This window comes from Vombatus ursinus, unplaced genomic scaffold (assembly GCF_900497805.2).
Source record: "Vombatus ursinus unplaced genomic scaffold, bare-nosed wombat genome assembly UNPS02014807.1, whole genome shotgun sequence".
Classification (NCBI taxonomy): Eukaryota; Metazoa; Chordata; class Mammalia; order Diprotodontia; family Vombatidae; genus Vombatus; species Vombatus ursinus.
This window is the reverse complement of record NW_020954585.1, coordinates 7,992,959-8,020,727: the sequence shown is the minus strand read 5'-3', so window position 1 is coordinate 8,020,727 and position 27,769 is coordinate 7,992,959. Positions and strand designations below refer to the sequence as shown.

At 36.0% G+C, this 27,769-nt stretch overlaps 1 protein-coding gene across 1 annotated transcript in view; it reads left to right on the top strand.

Annotated features, from left to right (window-relative positions):
- The window catches only part of LOC114052001 (ATP-binding cassette sub-family A member 3-like), a 193,544-nt gene that overhangs the window by 73,585 nt on the left and 92,190 nt on the right, over positions 1-27,769 (top strand). The window contains exons 10-17 of the mRNA XM_027874409.1: positions 189-370; positions 1,264-1,398; positions 11,353-11,482; positions 18,052-18,206; positions 18,740-18,895; positions 19,267-19,477; positions 21,772-21,922; positions 23,805-23,903. Coding sequence (XP_027730210.1) covers positions 189-370; positions 1,264-1,398; positions 11,353-11,482; positions 18,052-18,206; positions 18,740-18,895; positions 19,267-19,477; positions 21,772-21,922; positions 23,805-23,903 — 1,219 coding nt within the window. The remainder of the gene's footprint in view (positions 1-188; positions 371-1,263; positions 1,399-11,352; positions 11,483-18,051; positions 18,207-18,739; positions 18,896-19,266; positions 19,478-21,771; positions 21,923-23,804; positions 23,904-27,769) is intronic.

The window sequence follows — 27,769 nt, the reverse complement described above, 5'->3', positions numbered from 1 at the left end:
GAATCCAGTCCTGAAATTCATTGCTATTTTGAAATTTAAATTTCAAAACAAATTACTACTTGCTGATGTTCCATTAAGGAGAATAATCTGGGAATAGGGCTACACTTTTTTTTCATTGATCAGGAACCTTCAGGGTAACTCTGATTAGGCTTAGCCTAGTAATAACTATCTCCTATTGTATATTTCAGGGGATGGAGTTCATTGGAATAATCTCATGGATGAAGTGAGCATTGAGGATAACTTAAGTTTTGGGCATGTTCTGGGAATGATGCTGTGTGATTCTTTGTGCTATGCTTTAGTAGCTTGGTATATGGAAAATGTCTTTCCAGGGGAATATGGTATGCCTCAGCCATGGTACTTCTTCTTGAAGGTGAGTTCTGAAGCTGTTCCTTAGATTATTAGTAGCCTTGTTTTGTTTTGGTGGTGGTGGTGGTGTTTGCTAGTTGGTAAAAAAGTGATCATCAGAATCCTCAGACTTTTTTTTTCCTCTCCTGGATTCTGGATTCTGTCCTAGATTAATCCACAAATGAATTCAGTTTAAACATGTCTGCAATTGAATCAGATGGTCAGATGACCATACTGCCATAGTCAGATGTGATAAAAAATATAAATATTAAATATTATCTGTGAACATAGCATGCAGACCACCCTGTGAGTAATTATTCTCCATCAAGTATTATATGATGAATAAAAAAGACTGGAATTATAAAGTCCTTTGTCTTTAAAAGAGAGTTGCAGAGATAAAGAATAGTGTTGTTCTATTAACACTTTCAGAAACACCCTGAAGGTTAAGAATCAACCCCTTAAAATAATTCCATCAACTCTCTAAAGATATAAATAAGAATATATTATAAAAACTTCATCATTAAGGTTGTTGATGAAGTTGAAACAATGTATGGTCTTTGACCTACATGGAATACTACTTGCTTGGCTTACATAAAATGATGATCATACTCAGCAATACAATAGCATTCAGTACTGTTGCTTTTTTTGTCCTTTTTGCCATGACTCCAATTTTAAAGATGCTTCATTTTGACACCTTTTGACAGTTTGCATTCTAATGAAGTTTTGACATTGAGTTTTGGAGACAAGTCTAAGTTCATTTTGTTACAGAAATTCAGTAACTAGGAGTTAGCTGATGCTTTATTCATTTTCGTCAACAAAATGAGCAGAGCCATATTGTTTTCATCTATTATAATCCTCCAATTCAATTCTATTGTTTGTTGACTACCTATCTTGGTAATACAGTTTTTATTATCTTAGCGCTCCTACTGGTATGGATACCCAAAACCTCTTCTTAGGAGACACATAGACACTGAAGAAGTCTCACATAGTGAATATATGGAGGCAGAACCTGTAGGATTGGTGGCTGGAGTACAGATCAAACATCTATGCAAGGTATTTAATTTTTCTACATCTTTTTTCCAGCTGGAACTGTATTGTAGCTATTGTAAAAGCAATGTTGTATATGGTTCCCTGGACTAAGAATGGGGGTATCTCGGTTCCAGTCCTAGTTTACCATTTACTATTTGCCCCCGAAGGCAAGAACTCAATTAAATATTCATTTTGCCTTCTATGTTTTAAGCAATATCTCAAACACTGGGAGAGTTTAAAAAGGTAAATGATTCTGAAATTTGAGATTAAAACAAAATGTAATCTCACTCTCTGTCTTTCTCCTATCTAATTCTGGGCCCAACTCACTGCCCATCTGCCGTACAGTTCCAGATATAAGCACTAATAGGCTCACTAAAATGGACTGGTTATCCAGCTGCTTGTCAAAGTTTGAACAGTAGACATTTTTATACATTTTGTCATTCCTATACATGTTATTAGACAAATCTCTTTCAAACTATTAAAAGATCTCATTGAGAAACAAGAACATATAGAGGATTTTACCATATATATGGAGTCCCTCTTCCACTTCGACAATCCTCTGTGGTAATAGAGGATATGTCTTTGGGCATACTTTTTATGAACATAATGTTTTATATCTTTCTTGAAGTCATTTATCAGAAAGTTATCAATAATTAGCTTCTTGGTTTCATTTATTAAGGGATTTTACATGCATGAAAGACTTCTCATTGGAGGAGAGCCTTTAAGGCTGCAAAAAAGCTAAGAAGCTTTTATGATGCTTTTTTTCAAAATCAGTGAATAATAATAATAAATGAAGTGGAATCTTCTGTGTGACTGGAAGTATGTAGTCTGCTAAAGAAAATATTTGCAGAAGCTTACTTTTTCATTTTTTGTATTTCATCAAGGAAAGCCTCAGTATGTGTTTAGTATTTTATTCTCATAAAAATTTTATAAAGAGAAAGTAAACATACAAGTAGATTTTTTTTAAATCTCCTTTCTTGAATATTACTATTCTGCATTTCTCCCATTCTTTTGATATCTTTCCCTCCCCGAGATAGTCTATAAAACAATTTCTCAATACATTCAAGATTATGTTGCTTTTAACATGAGTGTTATCCATATGCATATGGACTAGTTCAATGCTGGTCTGATTTTTTTGTCTTCTTAAGTGCTATTTCTTGTCATAATACATCATAGCCTAGGATGCTTGAATCCAAATTTTATGATTCTATTATATAAGGATCAAAAAATATATAATTTTGCAACATTCACTTTTAACTTTTTTGTGACTGTTCCATTTGCATTATTGTAGATATTGAATATATTGTTTACTTGGGTCTGATTATTTCATTCTGCATCAGTTCGTATATATCTTTCCATGCTTCTCTGTATTTAGCATTTATTATAGGATAATAATATTTCCATTGAATTCATGTACTACCATTCTTCATTTGATGTGCATGTACTTTGTTTCCAGTTCTTTGCTATAACAAAAAAGTAATATTTTGGTTTATATTGGGATTTTCTTTTTATCAATGGGTTCTTCAGGATATAAGCCTAAGAATGAAATCTCCAGATCAAAGGATATGGACATTTTAGTCATTTTATTTGTGTAATTCCAAATTATTTTCCAAAGTAGTTGTACTGATTCACAGTTCTACCAACAAAGTATTACTACACCTGTCTTCTCACAACTACTCCAGCATTAACTATTGATATTTTTTGTCATCTTTGCCATTTTGTATGGTAAAACTTCAAGATTGTTTGATTTGCGTTTTGTTATTATTAATGATGTGGAGAATTCTTTCATATCATTATCAATAGTTTACAATTCTTTCCTTTGACCATTTCTCTACTAGGGAATGGCTTTTGATTGATAGATGATAGATAGATAGATAGATAGATAGATAGATAGATAGATAGATATCAGTTATTTATATAGGTTAGATATCAAACATCAGAAAAATTTGAAGATTTTTTTCCCATTCAACTGCTTTTCCTAGATGCATTAATTTTGTTTGTGTGAAAGCTTTTCAGTTCATGTAATCAGTTGTCTATGTTATCTTTTGTAATTGTCTCTATTCTTTATTTGGTTAAAGATATATCTCCTACCCATAGATATAAAATGTATACGATCTGCTTCACTCCTAATTGTTTTTATATTATGATTTTTAATATTAAGATAATGTATCCATTTATAATATATCATAGAATATGGTAAGAAATTGGTCTAAGTCTAATTTCTGCCAAACTGCTTTCCAGTTTTCCCAACAGTTTTTATCAAATAAAGAGTTCTTTACCAAGTAATTTATATTTTCCACTTTATCGAACATTGGGTTATTGTGTTTCCATTGTTTCTAATTTTCCCAAGTCTAGTCTATTCCATCATTGCTCCCAACTGTTCTTAAAGAAAATATTCATGAAATATGGGGGTTCAAGTTCTGAATGGTCTATAAACTTTTAGCCTATTTTTGTTTATTGACTGTGAAACACATTTTCTAATAGTTTTCTACATCTTCTCCTGCTTGAACCCATCTTTAAAGCTGCATTCCCCACCCTGAATACATTAATCCCTCCCACTCAACCTTTACTCCAACCAAACTGGACAACCCTCAGTCCTCCAAGCACACATTGTGCTCTCATTCTTCTGTTTTTTCTCAGCTTCTATATGCTATGAATGTTCTTCCTCACCCTATCCTCCTTTACTTATTGAACTCTTTCTTCATTTTTAAAAAGATAATTCAAAAACCTTCTCTCTGGGAATTTTTATCTAAACTTTCCCCACCCTGCATTAATAATGACCTTTCCATTTAGATATCACGTAGCACATTATTTTGTAACATTGTAATGCCCTTATGTAAAATTGCATACCATTCCTAGACTATAAGCTTCTTGAGAGCATCAACTGTATCTTATCTCTTGGTATTTCCCCCAGTCTGCCTAGTAGGTAGACATTCCATACAATAGGCAAACAATAAACATGTATTGTTTAATTAATTGATTGTAGATATGATAAGAGAAAATTAACCTAAATGTTACTTCATCTAGATTTTATATCAGAGGTTCTGTGAAACCCATGGACGCCTTCTAATAGTAATGTTTTTTAAAAACAAAAACCAAAATACATAGGATTAAAACAATTATATTGAGATACAGTTATTGAAATATTTTTTTAAAAATAAATAAATGAATAGACCCCAGGTTAAAAAACACCAGTATCTAGGAGGAAAATTACAGCTGAGTGATTGGGGAAAACTTAATGGAAAATGTGGAATTTTAACTGGATTTTAAAATACATGCAATATTTCTTTTTTATAATATTTTATTTATGCTCTTTTTTTCCCATCACTGTCACTTCCCACTGGCATCCACTCCTTCCACACATACACTCAGCATTGCAATAAAAGCCACATTTATAACAAATAACAATAGCTAAACAAAACAGATCAATACATTGGCCATGTCTGAAAATGTATTGGGATGGGGGGGCACCTTGAATCCACCATATCTCTTCCAATTTATCCTATATATACGTTGTTTATACATAGTTATTTCCATGTTGTCTTCCTCATTAGATTGTGAGCTCCTTAAGAGATAGGAACGCCTTTTACCTTTCATTTTATCCCCAGTATTTAACATAGTGCCAGGCATATAATAGGTCCTTAATGAATGTTTATTGACTGACTGACCTCTCTTTAGAGGCATGGAATATATTTCTCCATCAGTCCCCTAAAATCATGATTAGTCAAGGAACTGATAAGAATTCTAAAGTCTTTCAATATTGTTTTCCTCTATGCTATTGTAGTCATTGTTCAAGTTAATCCCCTAGTTCTGCTTACTTTTTCTTGCACCAGTTTTCCTAAGTTTTTCTGAGTACTTCATTTCTATCATTTCTTAAGGTTCAATAATATTCCAATACATTAATATACTGCAGTTTGGTCAGTTATTTCCTAATTAATAAGTACTCACTTTCTTTTCAATTCTTTGCTACTACAGAAAGTGCTATTATAAATAATTTCTGTACATGTTCAACCTTTCCCTCTGTCTTTGACTTCTTTGGGATATATGCCTACTAGTGATACCACTAATCAAAGGATATGTAGTTTTTTCATAGTATTCCAAATAGTTTTCCAGAACACTTCAACTACTTCATAGCCCCTCCAACATTTTACATCTTTGGCTTTTGTCATCTTTGCCAGGCTGCTGTATGTGTGTTGTTTTGATTTGCATTCCTGTTATTAGTGATTTGGAGTCTTCTTTCATAGTTTATACTTTTCTTTTGAGAACTACCTGGTCATAAACTTTGACCACTGACTCTTATTCTTATTTATTTGTGTCCATTCCCTTTTTATTTTGAATATCAAAATAAATCTTAATAAATATCAAAATAAATCTTAATAAATGTCAAAATAAATCAAAATCAAAATAAATATCAAAATATCTTCCTCAGAGATATTTACTACAAAGATTTTTCCCATTCAAGTTTGTCTCTTCTACTTATAGCTGCATTGATTTTGTTTGCACAAGTGCTTTCTTTACATAATTGAAATTGTTTCTTTTAATATCTATGATTATCTTCATTCTATTTTAATAAGAATTTTCTCCTTACCATAATTGTATGAGGTACCTTCTGTTCTCTTTTTTTTAATGATGAGATATTTTATGTTTAGATCACATATCCATTTGGAACAAAACCAAAAATGAAATAGTCCCTCAAGAAGCTTACATTCTGCTATAACTATGTTGTTCTATGGTAAGACTGTGTAAACTCTTAATTTGTATCATTGCAAACTGGTTGCTTCTTGCTCCTTACTAGAAAAACAAGATTTCTCTTTTGAATTTCTCCAGTCATGACAACATCTGAATGTACCAACAGTGGAAAGAACTGGGATGCTCTCCAGAATCTTATATTATCAAACCCCTGTTTGGCCACATTCAAATAATTTGAAAGTACAACTTCATCTGTGTTTCTATTATACTTCCAGAGTCCCACATCTGGAGAAGCAAATTAAACTGCAATATGAAAGAATTGCTTGCATACACACACAATTTCAGAGTTTCAGCTAGACCTAACATCTCAGAGTGAGAATATTGTTAGTTAATATAGTCTACTCTTTTTCTTGGAGAAAGGCAGTAAGAAGTATGTAAACGTTGTCATTTAATTTTTGTCAAGAAGTAAAGCCATCAAAGGATTAAGGTATTAAGGTAGTCAATATTTTCCTTCTTTAAACAATAGCAAAATGAAGGAGATTACTTTGACTCAGACCTCTTCTTGAAATCTAACATTTAGTTATTTTCTGTGATCTTATATTTGCTTAATGTTTTACAGTTTTAGAGAGCTTTCACATACATTATTTTATTTGTTTTGCTTGCAGAATCAGCATATTTTCTTTTAATGTTTTTGATTATTGCTTCTCTTCTAGGTTGTCCTTGACTTCTATGTATTTAGATTCCCAATCTATTGTTCTCTTTTTTGTTTCTTTGGTAAAGCTTGCCATTGCAGATTCCAGTTTTTCTATTCTGATCGTTATTTTTGCTGGGCAGAACATAAATTCTGCTTTCATAATTCTCATTTCTCTTCTAAACCACTCAGTAACAGCATGTCATGGTTGAAGTTCTCAAATTCCATGGTGTCCTCTACCTCATCAAGTGATAGATCATGTTCTTTGATTTTGCAGTATTTATTCATAAATACCTAAACTCATTACTAGATCTGGAGGCCATATTTCCTTCTGTTGTTACTGTTTTTCCCCTTGCTTTTTTTGTTTATGTTCAAAGTCTTTGAGTTTTCTTCTTCCTCAGATCTTTGGTAATTTCAGTCTCCCCCTTGTTCCTTATTTTCTTTTATCACTCACTTCCTGACTTCCTCCCTTTTAATTGTGGTTTCCTTGAGGGCTGGATCTCACAGCATCCCAGCCTTCTTCCACACTGGGCCAACCTAGGTTTCTGCCCTAACTGATTTTTGAGTGGTCAGAACTGGCCCCAGCTGCATAATGTGCCCCTTCCCTCAGACTTAGTGGAATGCCCCCATGCCCCCATATGCTTAGTGGCTTAGTGTCTTGGTGACCTGTCCCACCCCTTCTGTTCCTTAGTCCTCTGGTTTGGCACCAGCAATTCAGAGCCTGCTTTCCCCAGCAATGGCAGTTCAAAGCTTTGCAGCACTGGTGTTTCCAAGTTGCAGCCCGCGGCAGAGTTTTGGTACTGAATGGGCCCGTTCTGGCTGTTTAACACCCAAGCAAACTTCTGCAGCCTAGAGCCAGAGTCTCTAGAGAGGGGGGAACAGAATGAATAATTGGGTTTTGATGTAAGCCTACGTTGTGTCCTTGGACCTGCAGTGCAGTCTCACTGCCCACAGTTTGATCCATACATCTTTCATCTTCTGTACATGTCTTCTTAAAATCCAAGTTGGTTAGTTAAGTTCTCCCTACATGAACATAGTTCTATTTAGACAGCTCATCATTTTCCTCATCATCCAAATTGCTTTTCTTCACAATTTCTAGCTTTCATAGAGGGAAATTTACTGAGAAGGTATAACAAGGACAGAAGTACAAAAATATACCTTCCCCCCAACCAGAAGTTATGATCTCCCCTGTATTGGTGCATTCCTTGGGGAGAGTGGCACAAACTGAAAATACAAAGGTACTGAAGAATACATGATCCTACTCCCAAGAATCTTCTTGCCCCCTCATAGATCCCCAACAAATGTGTTATGTGCTATGTCTCATGGAGTGACTCCACTAGAGCTACTATGTTTCAGTCTCCCAAGGGTACACCTAGAGCCCCAGTACTTGGCACTGTCTGCTACACAGAGGCTTTGATACCTGGAGTGGCCTTTGCTTCAGGTCCTGTCTTCTTGTACTTTCCTTTATGGGATGGAATAGTTCAGTGCTGTTTCATATGGTGCTTTCCCTACTGTTAATAGGTGTTCCTAAGAAAAACTAGGTTTGGCTGGAAACTTTCATGATGCCCTAAGACAGAAGTCATTGCCTTCTTCAATTTCTCTTGACATTTCAAGGGCACTGATGGAGCACATAGGCTGTATTTTGTTCCAGACATGGGACCAGTCCATGTTTTCTTTGCTCATAAATTTCTTTTCTGACTTACTTTTACACTGATTTTCCTTATCATGACTACTATGTGCTTCCCTTTTAATGATCTTCAGTTTCAGTTCTTTGGTGACTGTAATGCCTTATACCTAAGAGCCATACAACAATTACCAGAAGAATAAAAAGATGAGTTTTTGCTTTAGGGAGAAACTTGGGGGCATTTAAAATTTTTAAAGGAAATCCACTTCTCTCTCCTCCTTCTTTTTGATTGTGAACCTAATTCATTTTCTATTGGCAGTGTCTGTCCAAGATAAATAATCTTTATTTATTCTGATGAATAAGCTGTATAGGTTTCCACCCAACTACAATTGTCATTTTCCATATTTGTCATTTCTGACAATCTTATGGATCTGAAGTAGAATCTCAAAGTTGCTTTAATTTGTATTCATCTTATTAATGATTTGGATAATTTATCATGTGGTTATTGATAGATAGAGCTATTATTTATCTATTATCTCTTTCACAATGATGCCTTAGGAGGAGAATGCTTTCCTAGAGATGACCACAAAAGATTAAGTGGTACGTTTTGATTATATAAAACGTTTGAAAATGTTTTACATGAGCAAAATGAAATGCAGTCAGATCCACCCAAACAATTAAATAGGAAACCTTTTTACATCAGATTTCTTTGATAAAAGTCTAGTATCCAAGAATGGCAACAGTCATTGTTGAATGGGTGTAAAAAGATAAGCACAATAATACATTAATGATGGAACTGTGACATGGTACAACTATTTTGAAAAGCAGTTTATAATTATGCCATGACCAAAAAATGATCCTAGACATCATAGATCAAGAAATCTTAAAATTGTCCAGATCTTATAGAACCAGAGAGCCAAGTGGAAATAGAAGGAATCCACCAGTCACCTCCTGAAACCTCAAAGTGAAAATTCCCAAGAACATTATATCCAAAATTCAGCGTTTCCAGGTAAAAAAAAAAAAAAAAATACTAGAAGCTACCAGAAAGAACAAATTCAGCTTCAGAGGAGTCACAGTCATGACTGCAAATGATTTAACAACCACCACTATAAAGAAGCAGAGAAAATGGAATACAGTATTCCAAAAGACAATGGATATGAACTTATAACCAAGAATAACTTACCCAACAAAACTAAGTATAATCCTATAGAGGAAAATTAACTTTTAATGAAATAAAAGACTTCCAAGCATTCCTGATGAAAACCCCAAGGCTGTGTAGAAACTTTATGCTGTAAGAAGTGATGAAGGGGATAGTTTCAGAGAAACCTGAGAATATTTACATGAACTGATGCAGAATAAAGTAAACAGAAGCAGGAGAACAATTTTACAAAGACAGCAATATTACATAAAGACAAAAACTTGGAAATAATTAGGAACTATGATTAGGGTAAATGACCAACCACTCCTATGGAGGACTAATGTTGAAACACATACGACCCATTTTCTGATAGAGAGGTGAAGGATTCATAGTGCAAAATGAGACTTTTTTGGAGGGGACATGGGAAATGTAGAAATTTGTTTTTCTTTATGTATGTGTATAATATTTGTAACAATGGGTTTGTTTTTCTTTTGTTCTCAGTGTAGAAGAGTGGTAGGGGAGGTAGAAAAGGCAGGTTTTTGCCCATTGAAAAAACTTACAATAATTTCAGAAAAGAAAAAAAGAAATATTTATGTCAATAAGATCATAGATCCATTTATCTTTGAATATTGAGTGGGATCAAGGATCTCTTATGTCACTCATCATATATTGTCAATTTGATCAGAAAGATTTAATTAACTGATAGTTCCATCAAATGTGGTACCTGTTTATAGTCTCACCTAAATTGAATTTTATCATTTTAAACTTTCTTTGCCAATTTAGTGGGCATAAGAAGGCCCCTTAAACTTCTTTTCTCTCTGATTATTAGAGTTTGTACAATTTAAAATTTTTAATTAACAATTTATGCTTCATCCTTCAAATTTTTTCACAATCTTTTATCATTTATCACTATTGAACTTCCAACATGCTTCTGCTTTACTCATTTTACTAAAACATTTCTATCATCATTTTACTCTAACACGCAGCATCTGTTGGTAGCCTACAAGAAAAAGTACACGCATCTTAGCATGGCATTGAAGGTAGTATGCACTGTGACTCATATTTCCTGCCTCATCCATGTCTTCTTCTCTACGTGAGATCTTAGTGTGTGTGTGTATATATATATTCAGTATACCTCAAATATATGTAATATTTTCTCAGCTGTATGCCATTGCTCACACTGTTCTGCCTGCCTCTAATGTTACCTCTCTTTCCTGCCCAGCAAAATCCTAACTCTTCTCCAAGGCCCAACTAAAATGTCACTTTCTCCATCCCAGCATCATCTTTCCTTCCCCTTAAGATCTGTAGTACTTCTTTTCTATAATACTCACTTAGTATTTACATAGGCAGCCTGGTATTATAAATTTATTTTGATATTCACATGTCTTATCTCCCAAGTGTCTGAGGACAGAGACTCCATCTTCTTTCCAAGATATCTAACCTAGTGCTTTAAAGGTAGTAATATTTCAACATATATTTGTATATAGAATATGAGAACAGTATTGCTTCTGCCTGCACGTACCCATGCAGACGCTGAGACTCTTCTCTTAAAGCTTTACATCATTATATGCTGAAAGCAATAACTGTGCTGTTTTCTCTTTATAACTTTAAGCTTTACTGATAAATTCTAAATCATTTTCCTTTGCAGATAAGCTTTATCCTATTTTGCTCCATGAAGTAGTAAAATCTACCCCCTTTGTATTTCCTCTTTGGTCTTAGTGATATATGATAGAATACTTTCTAGGGATAGTTAATTTGAATATTTAATCTTGTCATTAAGTTCTTCAGAGTGAGGAAAATGAGTGCAAAGTTACTCTTTCTTTGCCTCTTCCACAGGCATTTGTGGTGGGGAGTAATATCAAAGAGGCCGTAAGAAACCTGACTCTGAATATATATGAGGGCCAGATCACTGTTCTTCTGGGACATAATGGAGCAGGAAAGACCACCACTTTGTCCATGCTTACAGGTATGTTTACACTCTGTTCAACTGAGAAGCTGAGGATTTGTTTTCCATAGCCCTTCATGTTTTTAGGACCTTCACTTTTATTACTACAGCTAAGTTTATTGCTATTACAACATTACCCACTGAAAATCAACTTTCTTTTTCTTCAGTTCTTCCGTGATGATAGCAGAGCTATATAAAACCTAATTAGCCTAATCTGGATGAGGGAAGACTGTCCATTACCCACTGCCCCTTGCACTCCAAGCAGTTTATGGCAGTACTCCAACTCTTTGGAGCCACATAGCAAAGTTCACTCACTTGGGACTTCTGTTCTTCCTAAGGACATCATGTTTCTCTTTAGTGTAAGTGCCTGAGGTTTTATGAGTCTCAGAGATACATAAACCCACAGGTGATTTAATGAAGAGATTCCAAATATTATCATGACAGAATTCCATGGTGTTCAGAGTTCTGTAAAAAACACATCAATGACAGAATCATACCATCTTCCCTCTGGTATACAATTTCCATCAAGTAAGAGGTATGGAGTAGAAGTAATATCCCCGGCATGAACACCTAGGCAAGAGCCTGGGACATTCATAAGATGGTTGTTGATTAACTGAGTGATTATTAAAGCCTTCCCATGATGATTGTAGAAATAAAACTAGCTTGATGTTTTGGACAGGAGTAGTGGCTGATAGCAGCTCTACCCTGCAGGAGGTAACTCCCTAAGTATCTTGCACCCATCCCTTTATCTCAATGAGTGGCCATGTGGATAGTAGTGCTCTTTTTTATTTATTTAAATTTTTATTTATTTTTAGTTTTCAGCATTCACTTCCACAAGATTTTGAGTTCCACATTTCCTTCTCATCTCTCCCCTCCTCAGACCCCATGACAGTGTCCATTCTGATTACCCTTTCCCCCAGTCTGCCCTCTCTTCTATCACCCCCCATTCTCTTATCCCCTTCCCCTTCTATTTTCCTGTAGGGTAAGATAGATTTCTATACCACATTGCCTGTATCTTATTTTCCAGTTGCATGCAAAAACAATTTCAACATTGATTTTTAAAACGTTGAGTTCCAAATTCTTTCCCTTCCTGCCTCCCCACCCACCGTCATTGAGAAAGTTAACTCAATATAATAATAGATGTGTACTCATGCAAAACACTTCCATAATAGTCATGTTGTGAAAAACTATATTTCCCTTCATCCTATCCCTCCCCCCATTTATTCTATTCTTTCCTTTGACCCTGTCCCTCCTCAAAAGTATTTGCTTCTGATTATTCCCTCCCCCAATCTGCCCTCCCTTCTATAATCTCCCCTCTCTTATCCCCTTTCCTCTTATTTTCCTGTCAGGTAAGATAGATTTCCATACCCAATTGAGTGTGTTTGTTATTCCCTTCTGTTTTTGTTTTTGTTTTTGTTTGTTTTGTTTTTGGGCTAGGCAATGGGGTTAAGTGACTTACCCAGGGTCACACAGCTAGAAAGAGTTATGTGTCTGAAGCTGAATTTGACATCAGGTCCTCCTGAATCCAGGACCAGTGTTCTATCCACTGTGCCACCTAGCCTGCCCCAGTTATTCCCCTCTTAAGCCAAATCTGATGAGAGTAAGATTCACTCACTCCCTCTCACCTCCCTCCCCTTTCCCTCCACTGTAAAAGCTTTTTCTTGCTTCATTTATGTGAGATAATTTACCCCATTTTACCTCTCCCTTTCTCCTTCTCCTAGTACATTCTCACCCTTTAATTTTCTTTTTTAAATATCATCCCCTTCATATTCAACTCACCTGTGCCCTCTATATATATATCTATATATATACACACACACATACATGCACAAACACACACACATACACATATATGTATGTATGTATATGTATATATTCCCTCCTACAACTCTAATAATGAGAAAGTTCTTATAAGTTACAAATATTATCTTTCCATGTAGGAATGTAAACAGTTCAACTTTAATAAGTCCCTTATGATTTCTCTTTTCTGTTTACCTTTTCATGCTACTCTTGAGTCTTGTATTTGCAAGTCAGTTTTTCTACTCAGCTCTGACTTCTCAAGAATACATTAAATTCCTCTACATCATTGAAAATCTATTTTTTCCCCTCATTGATTATACTCAGTTTTTCTGGTTAGGTGATTCTTGGTTTTAATCCTAATTCCTTTGACCTCCAGAATATCATATTCCAAGCCTCCAATCTCTTAATGTAGAAGCTGCTAAATCTTGTGTTATCCTGATTGTGTTTCCACAATAGTTGAATTATTTCTTTCTGGCTGCTTGCAATATTTTCTTCTTGACCTGGGAACTCTGGAATTTCGCTATAATATTCCTGGGAGTGTTCCTTTTGGGATCTCTTTCGGAGGTGATCGTTGTGTGTATTTTCTTCAATATTTTTTTGGGTCTCCTTCATCATCACTCTCAATTTTTCCTCTGCTTCCTTTACTTGCTTTTCAAAATCCTTTTTGAGCTCTTCCATGGCTTCAGACTAATTCATATTTTTCTTGGAGGCTTTGGATGTAGGAGCTTTGACTTTGTTGTCTTCTTCTGGTTGTATGTTTTGATCTTCTTTTTCACCAAAGTAAGATTCTATAATCTAAGTTTTTTTTCCACTGCCTGCTCATGTTCCTGGCCAATTTCTTGACTTTTTAACTCTGTTAAGATAGAGCTCTGCTTCCAGTGTGGAGGGTGTACTGTTCCAAGCTTCAGGAGTTTTGAGCAGCAGTTTTCAGAGATACTTTAGAGACCTGTAAATTTTCAGTTCTTCCAAGGTGGTACAATCAAGGGCGAGGTGTTTACTCCTTTCCTGGCCTGGGCTCTGGTCTATAAGTGACCACAAGCACTCTTTTCTGCCTTGGAACTGTGAGGAGGATTCCCTCTCCACCGCCACCACGAGCTTCACCATACCAGCGCTCCTCCTCACTCCATAACTGCTACCCAGTACTACGACCCAGATCCAAGCAGGAGCAAAGCAAGAGAATCCTGCCTTCGTGCCAGCCAAGAGATCCCTGCAATCACCTTCTAATCAGCTGCTCTATCCCCTTACCATCTGTGGGCCAAGAACTCTAGAAGCAGCTGCTGCCACTGTGGCCACCACCCTGGGACTGCGTTGGGGCCAGAACTGGACTGCACTCTTCTCTCACCCAGGTCTGACAGACCTTTCCCACTGACCTTCTATGTTGTCTTTGGCATTTGTGGGTTGAGAAGTCTGGAGGCCACCAAGCTGCCCATGATTCAGTTTCCTGAGGCCTGCTCCAGGTTTGCTGGGGCCCCCTCTTTGCTTTTGGGGCCCACAGTGAACTGTACTCCTCTCCCAGCCTGGCACAACATTTCCCATCAACCATCCAGGTTGTCTTGGGCTGGAAATTTGTTTCACTCTGCCTTTTTGTGGGTTCTGCTGCTCTAGAATTCGTTTAGAGTTATTTTTTACAGGTATTTGGAGGGGTTTGGGGGAAAGCTCAAGCAAGTCACTGCTTTTACTCCGCCATCTTGGCTCTGCGCCCTTTTCATCAAGGTTTAGTCATTTGCAAGATATCTATTCCATTTTGTAGGGGAGGCATGACAGATTTATTGTTTGATTAGTGTAGGGGACTTTCAGCATAGAATATCTTTCCACAAATCCAGCATGGCAACTCATCTATGATTTAGTCTTAGAGAGTTGCGTGGGAGCACTGAGAGGTTAAGCCATAATAACATAGGTAATGGCTGTCAAAGACAGGACAGTATTTCCTAACTTTGAACCTAATCGTCTATATACTATACCACACTACAACCTCTCACTTTGTTCCAGATGCTGTGGTCACTAGCAGTGACCTCTAGATCAGAACATAAAGGAGAACAATAACCTCCACAGTCTCACAGCCTAAAAGCTAATTTATTTGTTTCCTACATATGACTTCCTTGCTCCTGAGATTTTTACATATTCAATTCCCTATAATTTGAGGAGCTCCCCATCTCAGCCACCCTATGTCTTAGACATTATTTAAAACTTTCATTTGTATCATCTTCACAAAGAAAAACTTTTAAGAAACACCCACATAGCCGCTCCATAGTATAGCACGTGCAATATTCAGTACCCATAGTGCTCTACTTCTCCACCAAGAGACATTCATCATTTCTCACAATGCATTTCTCACATTATATTCATATGTCCCAGTTGGTTCATGATTTCCCAGTCAATAGCACCTATTTTGTTTTCAATATCTTACTAACACAAAAAGTATTATTATCAATATTTATATATATAAGGGCCCTGTCTTTTTCTGTTTGATTTCCTTTGGGTGCAAATCTGGCGCTGAGCTAAAAGAATATGAGCAGTTTGTTAACTTTTCTTGAATAATGACAGATTGTTTTCCAGAATGATAAGAACTTTTGTGTTTGGCTTGCTCATTCATTTTGAGCTTATTGTTGTATTTGGTCTAAATCTAATATCTGCCAAACTTTTCCTATTTTCCCATTAATTCATATTCAGTATCTCATCTTTTCTTCATACTCTCCCTATCTACTGGCTATGTCCTCACTCTCTACAAATGTGCTCAGGTAGCCCCTAGCTTTAAAAAATTTTGGAGGCAGCGAAGTGGCACAGTGGATAGATTACTGGCCCTGGTTCTGGAGTCAGGAGGACCTAAGTTCAAATCCAGTCTCAGACAAGACACTTGACACTTTCTAGCTGTGTGACCCTGGGCAAGTCACTTAACCCCAATTGCCTCGCCAAAAAAAAAAAAAAATTTGCTTAATCCAGCCATCCCCATGTTGTATATCTCCTTTTCTTGCTGCTAAACTCCTAAAAAGAATTGCCTTTACTCATCGCCTTCATTTCTTCACCACTTCACTTCTCAACCCCTTGCTTCTGACTCTGCTACTCTATTGTATTTACTTCAACAAAAGTCACTAATGATCTCTTAATTCAAAAATAATCTTCATCCTCTTTTCTTTTTCTTTTAGATAAACTTTCTTATCTTGCCTTTCATGATACTGCTCTCAATTCCTTTTCAATCTCTTTTGCTAGTTTGTTATCCTTCTCCTACCATCTAAGCATGCATGAGCAACCTCCAAGTCTAAGTCCAAGCCCACTTCCATTTTCTTTCTACACTTTCTTCCTTAGTGACCTAATCTGCTCCCAAGGGTTTAATCACCACCTTAATAAATTCAAATTTAATATATCTCCCTTGAGCTGCAATCACATGTCTCCCAACTGCCACTGGATTTCCTTCCCTGAGTATCATGTGCACACCTCAAATTCATCATGCCCACAAGTGAACTCATAAATTTCTTCCATCACCCTTCTAATTTGACTATTTCTTGTGGTGGTGCAATCATCTTTCCAATCACCTAGGTCTGAAACCTTGGAACCATGTTAAATTATTTACTCTTTGTTACCTTCTAGTGCCATTCCATCGCCAAGTCTTGTCGTTCTACCTTTGCAACATTTTTCATATCTGTCCCCTCTTCATTCAAACAACCGCCACCATAGTTCACATCTTAATTACTTCTCACTTGAACTATTACAGTCTCTCTTCTCATCATTCCATCCTTCATGCAGCTGTCAAAATAATTGTTTTAAGATTTAAGTTGGATTTGGTCACTCTGCTGGGTTCAGAAATTTTCAGTGAATTCTTATTGCCTTAAAATAAGGTGCAGACTTTTCAGCCTGTCATTGAAAGTCCTTTATGATATCATTCTAGTTCATCTTTCTGGCTTTATTTCATATTATTCTTCTTCATGTGCCATACTTTACAGCCAAACTGGGCCACTAGCTGTTCCCTAAGTTCAATGTACTCAATGCACTAAGGATACAAATAAGAAAAAAGAAAGATAGCCTCTGCCATCAAAGAGCTTGTTATTTTCTCCCTCCTGCCTCTACACCCTTTTCAAACCAAGTGTGTCCTCTATGGCTTCCTCTCCTCAGTACACACACTTCTGGCCCTATTTGGACCTATTATAGCCAAAGTGAAGCATCTGAGAGGTGGGAGGGGTGGGAGTAGAAAACTGGCCTCTTTACCAGCATTTGGCCCAGCCAGTCCTCCATTTAGCTTGGGTGAGAGGGTGTGATCCAAGGCAACAAATATGTATATAACCATTAACAAAGAAAGTGGAGTATCAAGGATATGTTTTTCCTACCTTCGTGCATTTGCACAGGCATACCTGGAACGCGTACTTTACAGATCTCTGAATTTCAAAATCTTTCTCTTTTATCTATGCTCAGTCCAAGTGCTACCTCCTGGATGAAGCCTTCTCTAATACCCCAGCTGAAAGTCTTTTCTTCACATATGTTTCCCTAATGTGTTTTCCCTGGATCTCTCTTTTGTCCATATCATTCTCTTCCACTTTTATTGATCTTCATTCGTGACAATTCCCCCAGTAGAATAATCTCCCTGAAAGTAGGGACTATATAATTTTTTATTATCTCCAGTACTTAAATCATTATCTTACATGTAGTAGCATTAAATAATTCTTTATTGAATCAAATTGGTTAAAGTAGAAGGGATTCATTTAGTCTGATTTCTTATGAGAACTTGAAAACAAAAGTTCTGTTACTTCTGAGCTATAAGCTATAATAAGCTTCTGAGATATCTTTTGGTTGGTCCTCAGGTCTGTATCCTCCTACAAGTGGACAGGCGTATATCAATGGCTTTGAAATCACAAGGGAAATGGCTGAGATCCGAAAAAACCTGGGTTTATGCCCCCAGCGCGATCTCTTGTTTGATTACTTGACTGTATCAGAACATCTTTACTTCTTCGCTATGGTAATCCAAAGAGAAAATTTTTTTCTCTGTTCACATGCTTGGGAGTGATGGGTCTAAGAAATAGTGCCCTTAGAATGACCCAAAATAGTATTCTCGTAGATTTACAGCTGGAAAGGAACTTAGAAGCCATCTAGCCCAAACCCTCTACAAATAAATAACTGAGGCCCAAAGGGGTTACTTGATTTTCCCAAGATTTAAAAGGTAGATCCTTCAGGTCCAAATCTTGCACTCTTTACAATGTATAGCACTACCTTAATCCTTTTAAAACAAAATAAGATCAGTGGGGAGAGAACATCTGAAACTAAAGTTGCTCTAAGTTGTAGCAGTGTAGTTGAGTGGGAAGAGTATTTGGATCAAGCGTTAGAAGACAGATCCCAGCTCTGTCACTTATTGAGCACTTTGCTTTTATGGACCTTAATTTCATCATCTGTCATATGACAGTAAATTATCTCTAAGGTCTCTGCTAGCTCTGACTCTTAAGATTCTTACTCAAATTTAGAAGACTACTTAAATGTTCTCTCTTGGTGTTTTAGCTGAAAGGATTTTCTAAAAAGAATTTAAAAAATGAAATTGATCACATGTTGAATATTTTTAACCTGGAAGAAAAGCGAAATGCATTTTCAAATTCACTGAGTGGAGGGATGAAGCGCAAACTCTCCATCAGTATTGCTCTCATAGGAGACTCTAAGGTAATGAATCTGGTCTAAATGATCCTTACTGTTGTCTAATTAGAAATGTTAGCTTATGTAAAACTTAAGTGAGATATTATAAACATAATCCTCTAAAAAGGACTTCCTAAGATATAATCAGTGAAGAAAAATAATAATGGGTCTGATATAAGGTTATGGGATTGGTGTGGTAATAAGGTTTCCAAGGACTAGCTCTGACTTAGCCTGAACTTATCTGAAGTCAGACAAACGACTCAACCACTTTTTCTTTTACCTTAATCAGAAAAACAAATACAAAGCGAATCTCAGCTGGGCTCCATGAATAGTAAGAGATTCCACATATGATATAGCACCAGTTACCAATGTCACTAAGTTCTCTTTCTGGCCTGTAGGTTGTAATGCTAGATGAACCTACATCTGGTATGGATTTGATCTCACGAAGGGCTACCTGGAATCTCCTTCAACAGCAGAAAAGTAGCCGTACCATCCTGCTGACCACCCACCATATGGACGAGGCTGACTTGCTGGGTGACCGCATTGCCATTATGGCCAACGGAGACCTGCAGTGCTGTGGCTCTTCACTATTCCTCAAACATAAATATGGTCTCTCTAGTTTTCACCCCCTTTGATCCTACCAACATTACTGCTGCCAGACTAATCTTTCTTAGTTATGATTTTCATAATGAATTTCCTCAGTAAAACTAAACTAAAAATTAAAATGGTTTCCTATTTCCTATTGTTCATATTTAAATTTTTCTGCCTCACTTCATCTTCTGTTAACTGACTCCATTTTAACTCTCCAAACTTATTTACCACTGTTTTCTGATATATGTACCCTCTACTCTAGTCAGGCAAACCATATCACTAGCCCACAGATAATATCACGCTCATTTCCACCTAATGTATAGAATGTACTATCATGTCCAAAATCTCAGCCCTTTGTTTTCCCTGGGTAGACTAATTCAAATACTCACCTTAATGAAAGCACATGGTTTGCAGATCACTTTCATTTTAGTTCCTGAAATGTGCCAGCATTCTTTTTGTAACTGATGGGGACAGGAAGTACATGGCCTACTTGTGAAATCATTGCTCCAGAAGAGCTCACAATCTAGTTGGAGAGGCAAGACCCATAACAGTTAGAATATATTGTATAATTAAATGTTTATATTGTTTGTAAGATTTTTACAAAGAAGAAGATCTTTGTGAACTGGAGTAGTAGAGTAAGATTTTCTATTGGAGATGAGACTTGAACTATAAACTGTAGAATAAATGGTGTTTGGGTTGTCAGAAGGGAGAGGAGGGCATTTAATAAAGAGGAAACAATGTAAACAGATGAATAGAGGTGAGAGAGGTCATGGTCTGTGAGTAAGGAAACCAAGCTGGAATAAAGGGTTCCTAAGGGGGAACAGTGGAAAATAAGGGTAACAGAAATAAAGTAATAGAAATCTAAAGCTAGGTTATGACAGACTTGAAATGTAGATTTGGATTTTATTTTATTTTATTCAGGAGGCAAGTGTGTGTTTTTAAGTAGAAGAGACATAGTTAAATGTTCTTTAAGGAATACAAGATTGGTTACCAAGATAACCAACTGATACCATTGGTAACCAGGAGAAGGAAGAGAAATGAGTAAATGATAACCCAATTAGTGCTAGGTATAGGCATAAGCCCCTAAGTTTAGGTGGTATAAGAGCAAAAAATATTGGAAGATTAAATATAAAGATTTGAGATGATGCCCTCATTCTGTAGATTTCGGTTTGTAAAGTTACTTTTTCAAAGGCTGTTTTCTCCTAGGTTTTACATCTTCAATATGTGTAATTGCCATCAGGTCAACAGTGGTACCTGTGTTATGGATTATGTATCCCATGATCTGAGTGCCAAGACTTTCCTTGTGTTTTAATATGAAAAAGAAAATTATTATTAAATTATTGCTATTAAAATAACACATTTTAAAATCTATGAATTAGAAACAGTTATTCCCAATTAAAACCAAGATTTAAAGAAATACAACACATATATATGAAAGTCAGGGACCTTCTCACCAATCTTTTACTAATATTAATCACTATTTAATCTAATTCTGTTTTAGATTTAGAACCTTATTAGCATAAGTTTTGTATATGAAGTCATGAGAATGTGAATTCCCTAAGGAATAAAGTATAGAGAGAAAATAGCAAAGGGCCACGAATTTAGCCTGAATAAATACTTATTATTATGACATAAGAGGATGAAGGAAAAAAAAAAAGATGGAGCTCTAGAAAAGGTAGAAAGAGTATTAGGGGAATAAAGGAAAAGAGAATTTCCAAGAGTGGAGTGTTCAACAATACTTAATCAAAGCATAGGTGAAGGAGAATGAAGATTATGAAAAACCTTTTGGATTTATCAAGAAGGTCACTGCTGACCTTTAATAAAGCAAGTTTAAATTTAGTGGGACAGCAGGAAGCAGAATGGAAGCTATATTACAGAAACTTTTCTTCCCAAAAATTCCATTTTCTGCTACTTCTAAACCTAGTCCCAGGCATCAGATAGATTATTACTCCCTGAGAGAAATTACTATGAGAAATATTTGTTCAAACCCCCAAATTATCTTCCCTACAAATGTCTTTGGCCTTTACTCCAACATTTAGCGATTCTAGGGTCTCATACCAAGAGTTTTCCTCACCTGCTTGATTATATACTCATGAAAATACTCTTTCGAGGTTAGGCCCTGTGTTTAACATTCACCATCTGAGAAGACAAAAATTGAGAGTAGCATTTAGAGGCTCTAGGAAAAATCTTAACAATTGTAGCCAAGTTACATATGACTCTCCAGTTACCTTTTCCATTGGAGCTGCCATATATGGTCTATCAAGGGTGATAGAAAAAGTAAAGCTTTCATTTGATTTTTAAAATTATTTCAGGTGCTGGATATCACTTGATCATGGTGAAGGAACCTCAGTGTGAAATAAAGAAAATTTCCGAACTGATTTATCGCTATGTACCAAATGCCACAATGGAGAGTAATGTTGGAGCTGAGTTATCATTTATCCTACCCAAAGAGAATGCTGAAAGGTATGAATCCAAAAAGCGTTGAGCTGATGATATTCATACTTTAATTATTTAGTTACTTTTCCTGTATTCCTTTCTCCCCAAGATGGCACGCAATCTGATATAAGCTCTACATATACATTCCTATTAAAACATTTTCACTTTAGTCATGTTGTAAGGAAGAATTAGAACCAATAGAAGGAACCACAAGAAAGAAGACACAAAACAAAACAGAAGGAAAAAAATAGGAAATAGTATGCTTCGATCTGCATTCGAACTCCATAGTTTTTTCTTTGGATGTGGATAGCATTTTCCATCATGAGATTTTTGGAGATGTCTTAGATCCTTGCATTGCTAAGAAGGGCTAAGTCTCTCAAAGTTCTTCCTTGCACAACGTGGCTGTTATTGTGTACAATGTTCTCCCGGTTCTGCTTACTTCACTCAACATCAGTTCATATAAGTCTTTTCAGGTTTTTCTGAAGTCTGCCAGCAGCTGCTAAATCTTGTGTTATCTTGATTATGTTTCCACAATATTTGAATTGTTTCTTTCTGGCTACTTGTAATATTTTCTCCTTGACCTGGGAACTCTGAAATTTGGCTATAATATTCCTGGGAATTTTCTTTTTGGGATCTCTTTCAGGAGGTGATTGGTTGATTCTTTCAAGGACTATTTTATCCTCTGGTTCTAGAATATCAAGGTAATTTTCCTTGATGATTTCTTTTTTTGTGAGGCAGTTGGGGTTAAGTGACTTGCCCAGAGTCACACAGTTAGTAATTATTATGTGTCTGAGGCCAAATTTGAACTCAGGGCCTCCTGACTCTGGGACCAGTGCTTTATCCATTGCAGCACCTAGCTGCCGCAATGATTTCTTGAAAGATGATGTCTAGGCTCTTTTTTTTTTTGATCATGGCTTTCAGGTAGTCCAATAATTTTTAAATTATCTCTCCTGGCTCTATTTTCCAGATCAGTTGTTTTTGCAGTGCAATATTTCACATTGTATTCTATTTTTTCATTCTTTTGGTTTTATTTTATACTTTCTTGATTTCTCATAAAGTCACTAGCTTCCATTTGCTCCATTCTAATTTTTAAGGAATTATTTTTTTCAGTGAGCTTTTGGACCTCCTTTTCCATTTGGCCAGTTTTGCTTTTTAAGGCATTCTTCTCCTCGTTGGCATTTTTTAAATGCAACACAAATTATTTTATTATAGCCATAAAGATGTATAAGGACAGAGTATTTACAGACAGGTATTTGCAGGCATATAAATTATATATAGATTCCAAATTCATCCATTTTGCTGAAGATCTCTCCAAGCTGCATGCAGTTGTCTTGGTTACCCTAGTGCCAATTATTTCTGGTCCATGGCTTTCTGTCAATGTTCATAAATTTTTTATTCTTCTCTTAATTCCACCTTGAATAGTAAGGACTAGATCCTAACTGTCTAGCCAAGCTGTTTAAGAAAGCAAGTCTTTCCTGGTCCCCAGATACTAGTGCTTCTCTTTTTCTGTAAATATTCTCTCCCTCTACAACAGTGCCTGACTTTTCCTTTGATGAGACTCAGTCCATTTGTCTTTCCTGGATGAGACAGTGGTGACATCTCTTTACTCATTATACAGTTACCCTTAACCAGGTGTAGCCATTATCCAGCCTATTCAATATTACTAGCTTAGGTAGTTGGTTAAGGTAAGGTTCCACCAGAATTGTTTATTATCTCCTTCTCCTATTATTTCATTACCTTTCTGGCTTAGAATGGATGCATAAACTTCAAGAGTATTATAATAAAGAACTAATTCATTAATTTGTCTATCCTATGAGGGGAAAAATTAAGAGACTGTGACAAAATGTTAGAAATGCAACTAGAATGAACCAGAATGGCACGTTTTCTTTCTCTTTGCCATTTCTTCTAGGTTTGAAGAATTGTTTACTGAATTAGAAGAGAATCAGAAAATGCTAGGCATTTCTAGCTATGGGGCCTCTGTTACAACTATGGAGGAAGTCTTCCTTAAGTGAGTAATTTGTGGGTGTAGCCAAGAAATCAAGCCTTCCCCCCGCCTCCTGAATCATATATGGATTTAGGAATAAATCTTCATCTAACTGAAACCAGAGTAATTTAAAGTATACTGATGTCATGTGTTAATTTTATCTGAAAAGACAAGTATTGGAAATTTAGTTCATTAAGTTCCTTTCCCCTGGAGTGGGAGGTGTTATAGGAGAAATATCACCTCTTAGAGTTCATGTGGTAGGTTACTGCTGCCAAATAAATCTACCACAAAGCAAAGGTTAAAGGTTAAAAACTTGGTGTTATTATACTTAAACACAAGTTTAGGAGGTAGAAAAATAACACTGAATAAAGATTGGAGTTTCTGACAAGCCTTTAGAAAGACAATTACATCAGACATACAAAGAAATAATTTTTGACATACAGCAGTCTCATGTATCCTCGTAAGCCATAAAGTTGAACAATCCTAAACAGAATCATAATCTCATATATCTCCTAAGGAAACAGACCTGGTTAAACAGATTCTATATATAAACTAAGTCAAGTTAACAGATTAAACTACATTTAGGGGCTTCATAGTGGGCTGATTGAGAGGGGAGATTTATATGCCTCAATGTTAACTACAGAGTTAAAGCCAGTTGGTATCCTTCCTCAAAAAAGGCAAGTCAAATTATTTGGGGAAACCTTGACTCCCATTTCGGCTCCTTATCTGAGGAATATTTGAGGTCTTAAGTAAATTTTTACATCCCATGGGACAGGTTTCAGCCAGCTCAATAAACTTCTAACTAGGAGAAATAGCCTTAATCTACCCCCCAACAATAAAAATTAATAAAAGAAAGTCAAAATCTAAAATTCTCATAACAGAGTGAAGTGTAGAACTTTTAGAGAAATCAGAGCTCATAAAGTATGAAAAAAGTGAATTATGAGTTGGCAAATCTTGTCCTTTCTGCCTCCTCACATCTTACCTATGTTCTCTTTTTTCCACTCACATGACCATCATCCTACTTGAGGCTTTAATCACTTCTCACTTAAACTTTTACATTAGCTTACTGATAAGTCTCATGGTTCAATGCTTTCCCCTATACATATACATACATACATACATAAATACACATGTGTACATATACATATATACATATACATATATACATATACACATATATTTTATTCCCCATACAACAAACCACCAAAATAGTTTTTCTAAAGCATATTAACCATGATAGCCCAAGTAGTCAATAAATGCCAGTGGCAATTACTCTGAGAATTAACATAAAATCCTCTGTTGGTCATTTAAAGCACTTTACAACATGGCCTCACCTTACCTTTCTAGCTTTCTTACATATTTCTCACTTCCACACACTCTGGGTCCAGCCAAATTGTCCTTCGTGCTTTTCTTCACACACAATATTCTATCTCCTGTCTGATGCCTTTGTACTAGATGTTTCCTATTTCTGCCCAGAATGTACTCCCTCCCCACTTCTGCCTCTTGGAATGCTCAGTTTTCTTCAGGATTCAACTCAAACCCCACCTCTTCATGAGGCTTTTCCTGGTCCCATTTTCTGATTTGTGTATACCTCTTTGTGTGTTGTCTCCTCTGTTAGAATGTAAGCTTCTTGACAGCAAGGACTGTTTTCCTTTTGTCTTTGTATCCCCAGTGCCTAGCAAAGTGCCTGGCATTTAGGTACTTAATAAATGCTTTTTGATTGATGATTAACTCAGATTATGGAGCTGAATAGTGCAGACAGTTGGGAAAGCTTAAAAGCAGGAACAGCTCAGGAAAGTTGATCTTAGGAATATGGCTGCCTGGGAAATGAGGATTTTAGTACATGGAAATTATGTGAGTAGGTGAAAGAAGCTATTGAATTAGAGTTTGGATAGCCAAGTAGTTAACTGCAACCAAAGTTCAAAATGTACTAGAAACATGAAGAGAAAACATATCACTTCATTTGTAGCTATTTTTTTTTAAAAAAAAAGCTATAAGTTAAATAACTAGGAAATTAAATTTTAAAAAGACCCTGAACTCTCTGTGTAACTATAACTTTCCTAATTTGTAGGTGGTTTGTGCCCTGAGGTTCTCTTGCACTGTGTTAAGGGGCCCCCTTTGTCTTCTTGAGTTGACATATTTTCTGGACACACTGGACCCGGAGTATGCAGGAGGCCCTAAATGTGCCAAGGATAAAGCACCCCCTTGAGCTGATAAAATTTGTTTTTTGAACTCCAAGCTGGCTCCCTATGTCCTTGACAGTCAAGACAGGCTCCATTCAGTCTGCACCAGACTGAGAAACTGTTTTGTGCAGCTGGGACCCTTGTAGATAAGCAGACCATCCTTTCTTCTTGGACTTACAGTTCCTAAGGGAAAAGAATGCTGCTTTTACCATCACTTTTTGCCTTCCCTTTAGGAGATGATTAATCCTTTTCCCCTCCCCTATGACTTCCCCTTTGCTCAATAACTTAAAACCCAAGGTTTTCCCTGCACCATTGGGCTCCTTCGTATAAGAAGTTCCCACATACGTATACCTTTTTCTTGTAATAAATCCAGTTGCAATGCGTGTCTTGTGGACTTTTGATACTGTTTTTGGTTAAAAACCTCTAACCAAATATTTGGTATACCCTAACCTGATGGCTTAGAATATATTTTACTTGTGCCTTACATGAGAGGAGGTCAAAGGACAGGCCTCGGAGAGTGGAAAGTGGCCATAGATAAATCCAGGAAGCATTCTATTTGGGGGGGGGGGTACCATAGGAATTTCATCACTATTTTAGATATATTGGAAATAGAGATCTGGGACAAAAGGTCAAGTCTGGGAGCCAATAATATGAAACTGACAGTGGAAGCCATGAGCGTAAAAATAGATATTCTGGAAAACATTATTCCTGATGACAGTTTGCTAGGTCAGAAAACTATAGCTACCAATTATGCCTCTCCTCTACATGTGTTCATATATGTAAATATATGTATATGTATGTATATATACATGTGTGTATACATATACATACAACCACCTACTATGTATGTATATATGTATATATATAATCTCATTAAACTAAACTATAAACAAAGACTTTGAGACTAGGTACCATGACATATTTCTTTAGGGATCCTAGAATATCATGCACATACTAAGTATTAAAAAAAATTTTGATTGTTTGATAATTAACTACCAATTTTCCCTAATTCATTCTGAAGGTAACTTCAGCCATTCAATTTCAACCAGGAAAATTTAATTTAATGATTTTCTATTAATCATTCAACTCAAGGAAAAGTATTTTTCCAAACATTAAACACTGAAGTGGAATTTAGATATTAAAAATAATATGAATAATAATAGGTAGCATGTATATAACATTATAAGGTTTACAAAGCACTTCGTAAATATTATCTCATTTTATCCTTGCAACAACCTGAGGATATAGATGCTATTATTATTCCCATTTTATCAATAAAGAAACTGAGGCAAAAGTTAAGTGATTTACCCAGGGTCACACAGCTAGTAAATGTCTCATCTTTTTGACATCAGGTCCACCACTTTATCCACCATGCCATATAGTTGCCTCAGTATTATTTAGGGGAAATAAAAAATGTCAAGCTATTTAGACTTTCACTCTACTTTTCTCAGTAATTTGGGCAGGTTCCAAAAGAACAGCCTCTAAGTCTTTTAAATAGAAATTTGTGTCTAGGTTGGTCTTGAATTAACCCTACTACTACATTCATAAATTCATTACTATGTTCCTGACGGATAAATTAGTCATCTAACCTTTCCTTAAGAGTTTCCACTGTTCTGCTTTGGGACATCACTAATTATTAGAAAGTTTTTGCTTATATTGAACAAAAGTCTACTTCACTGTAAATCTTGTCAATAATCTTGGTTTTGT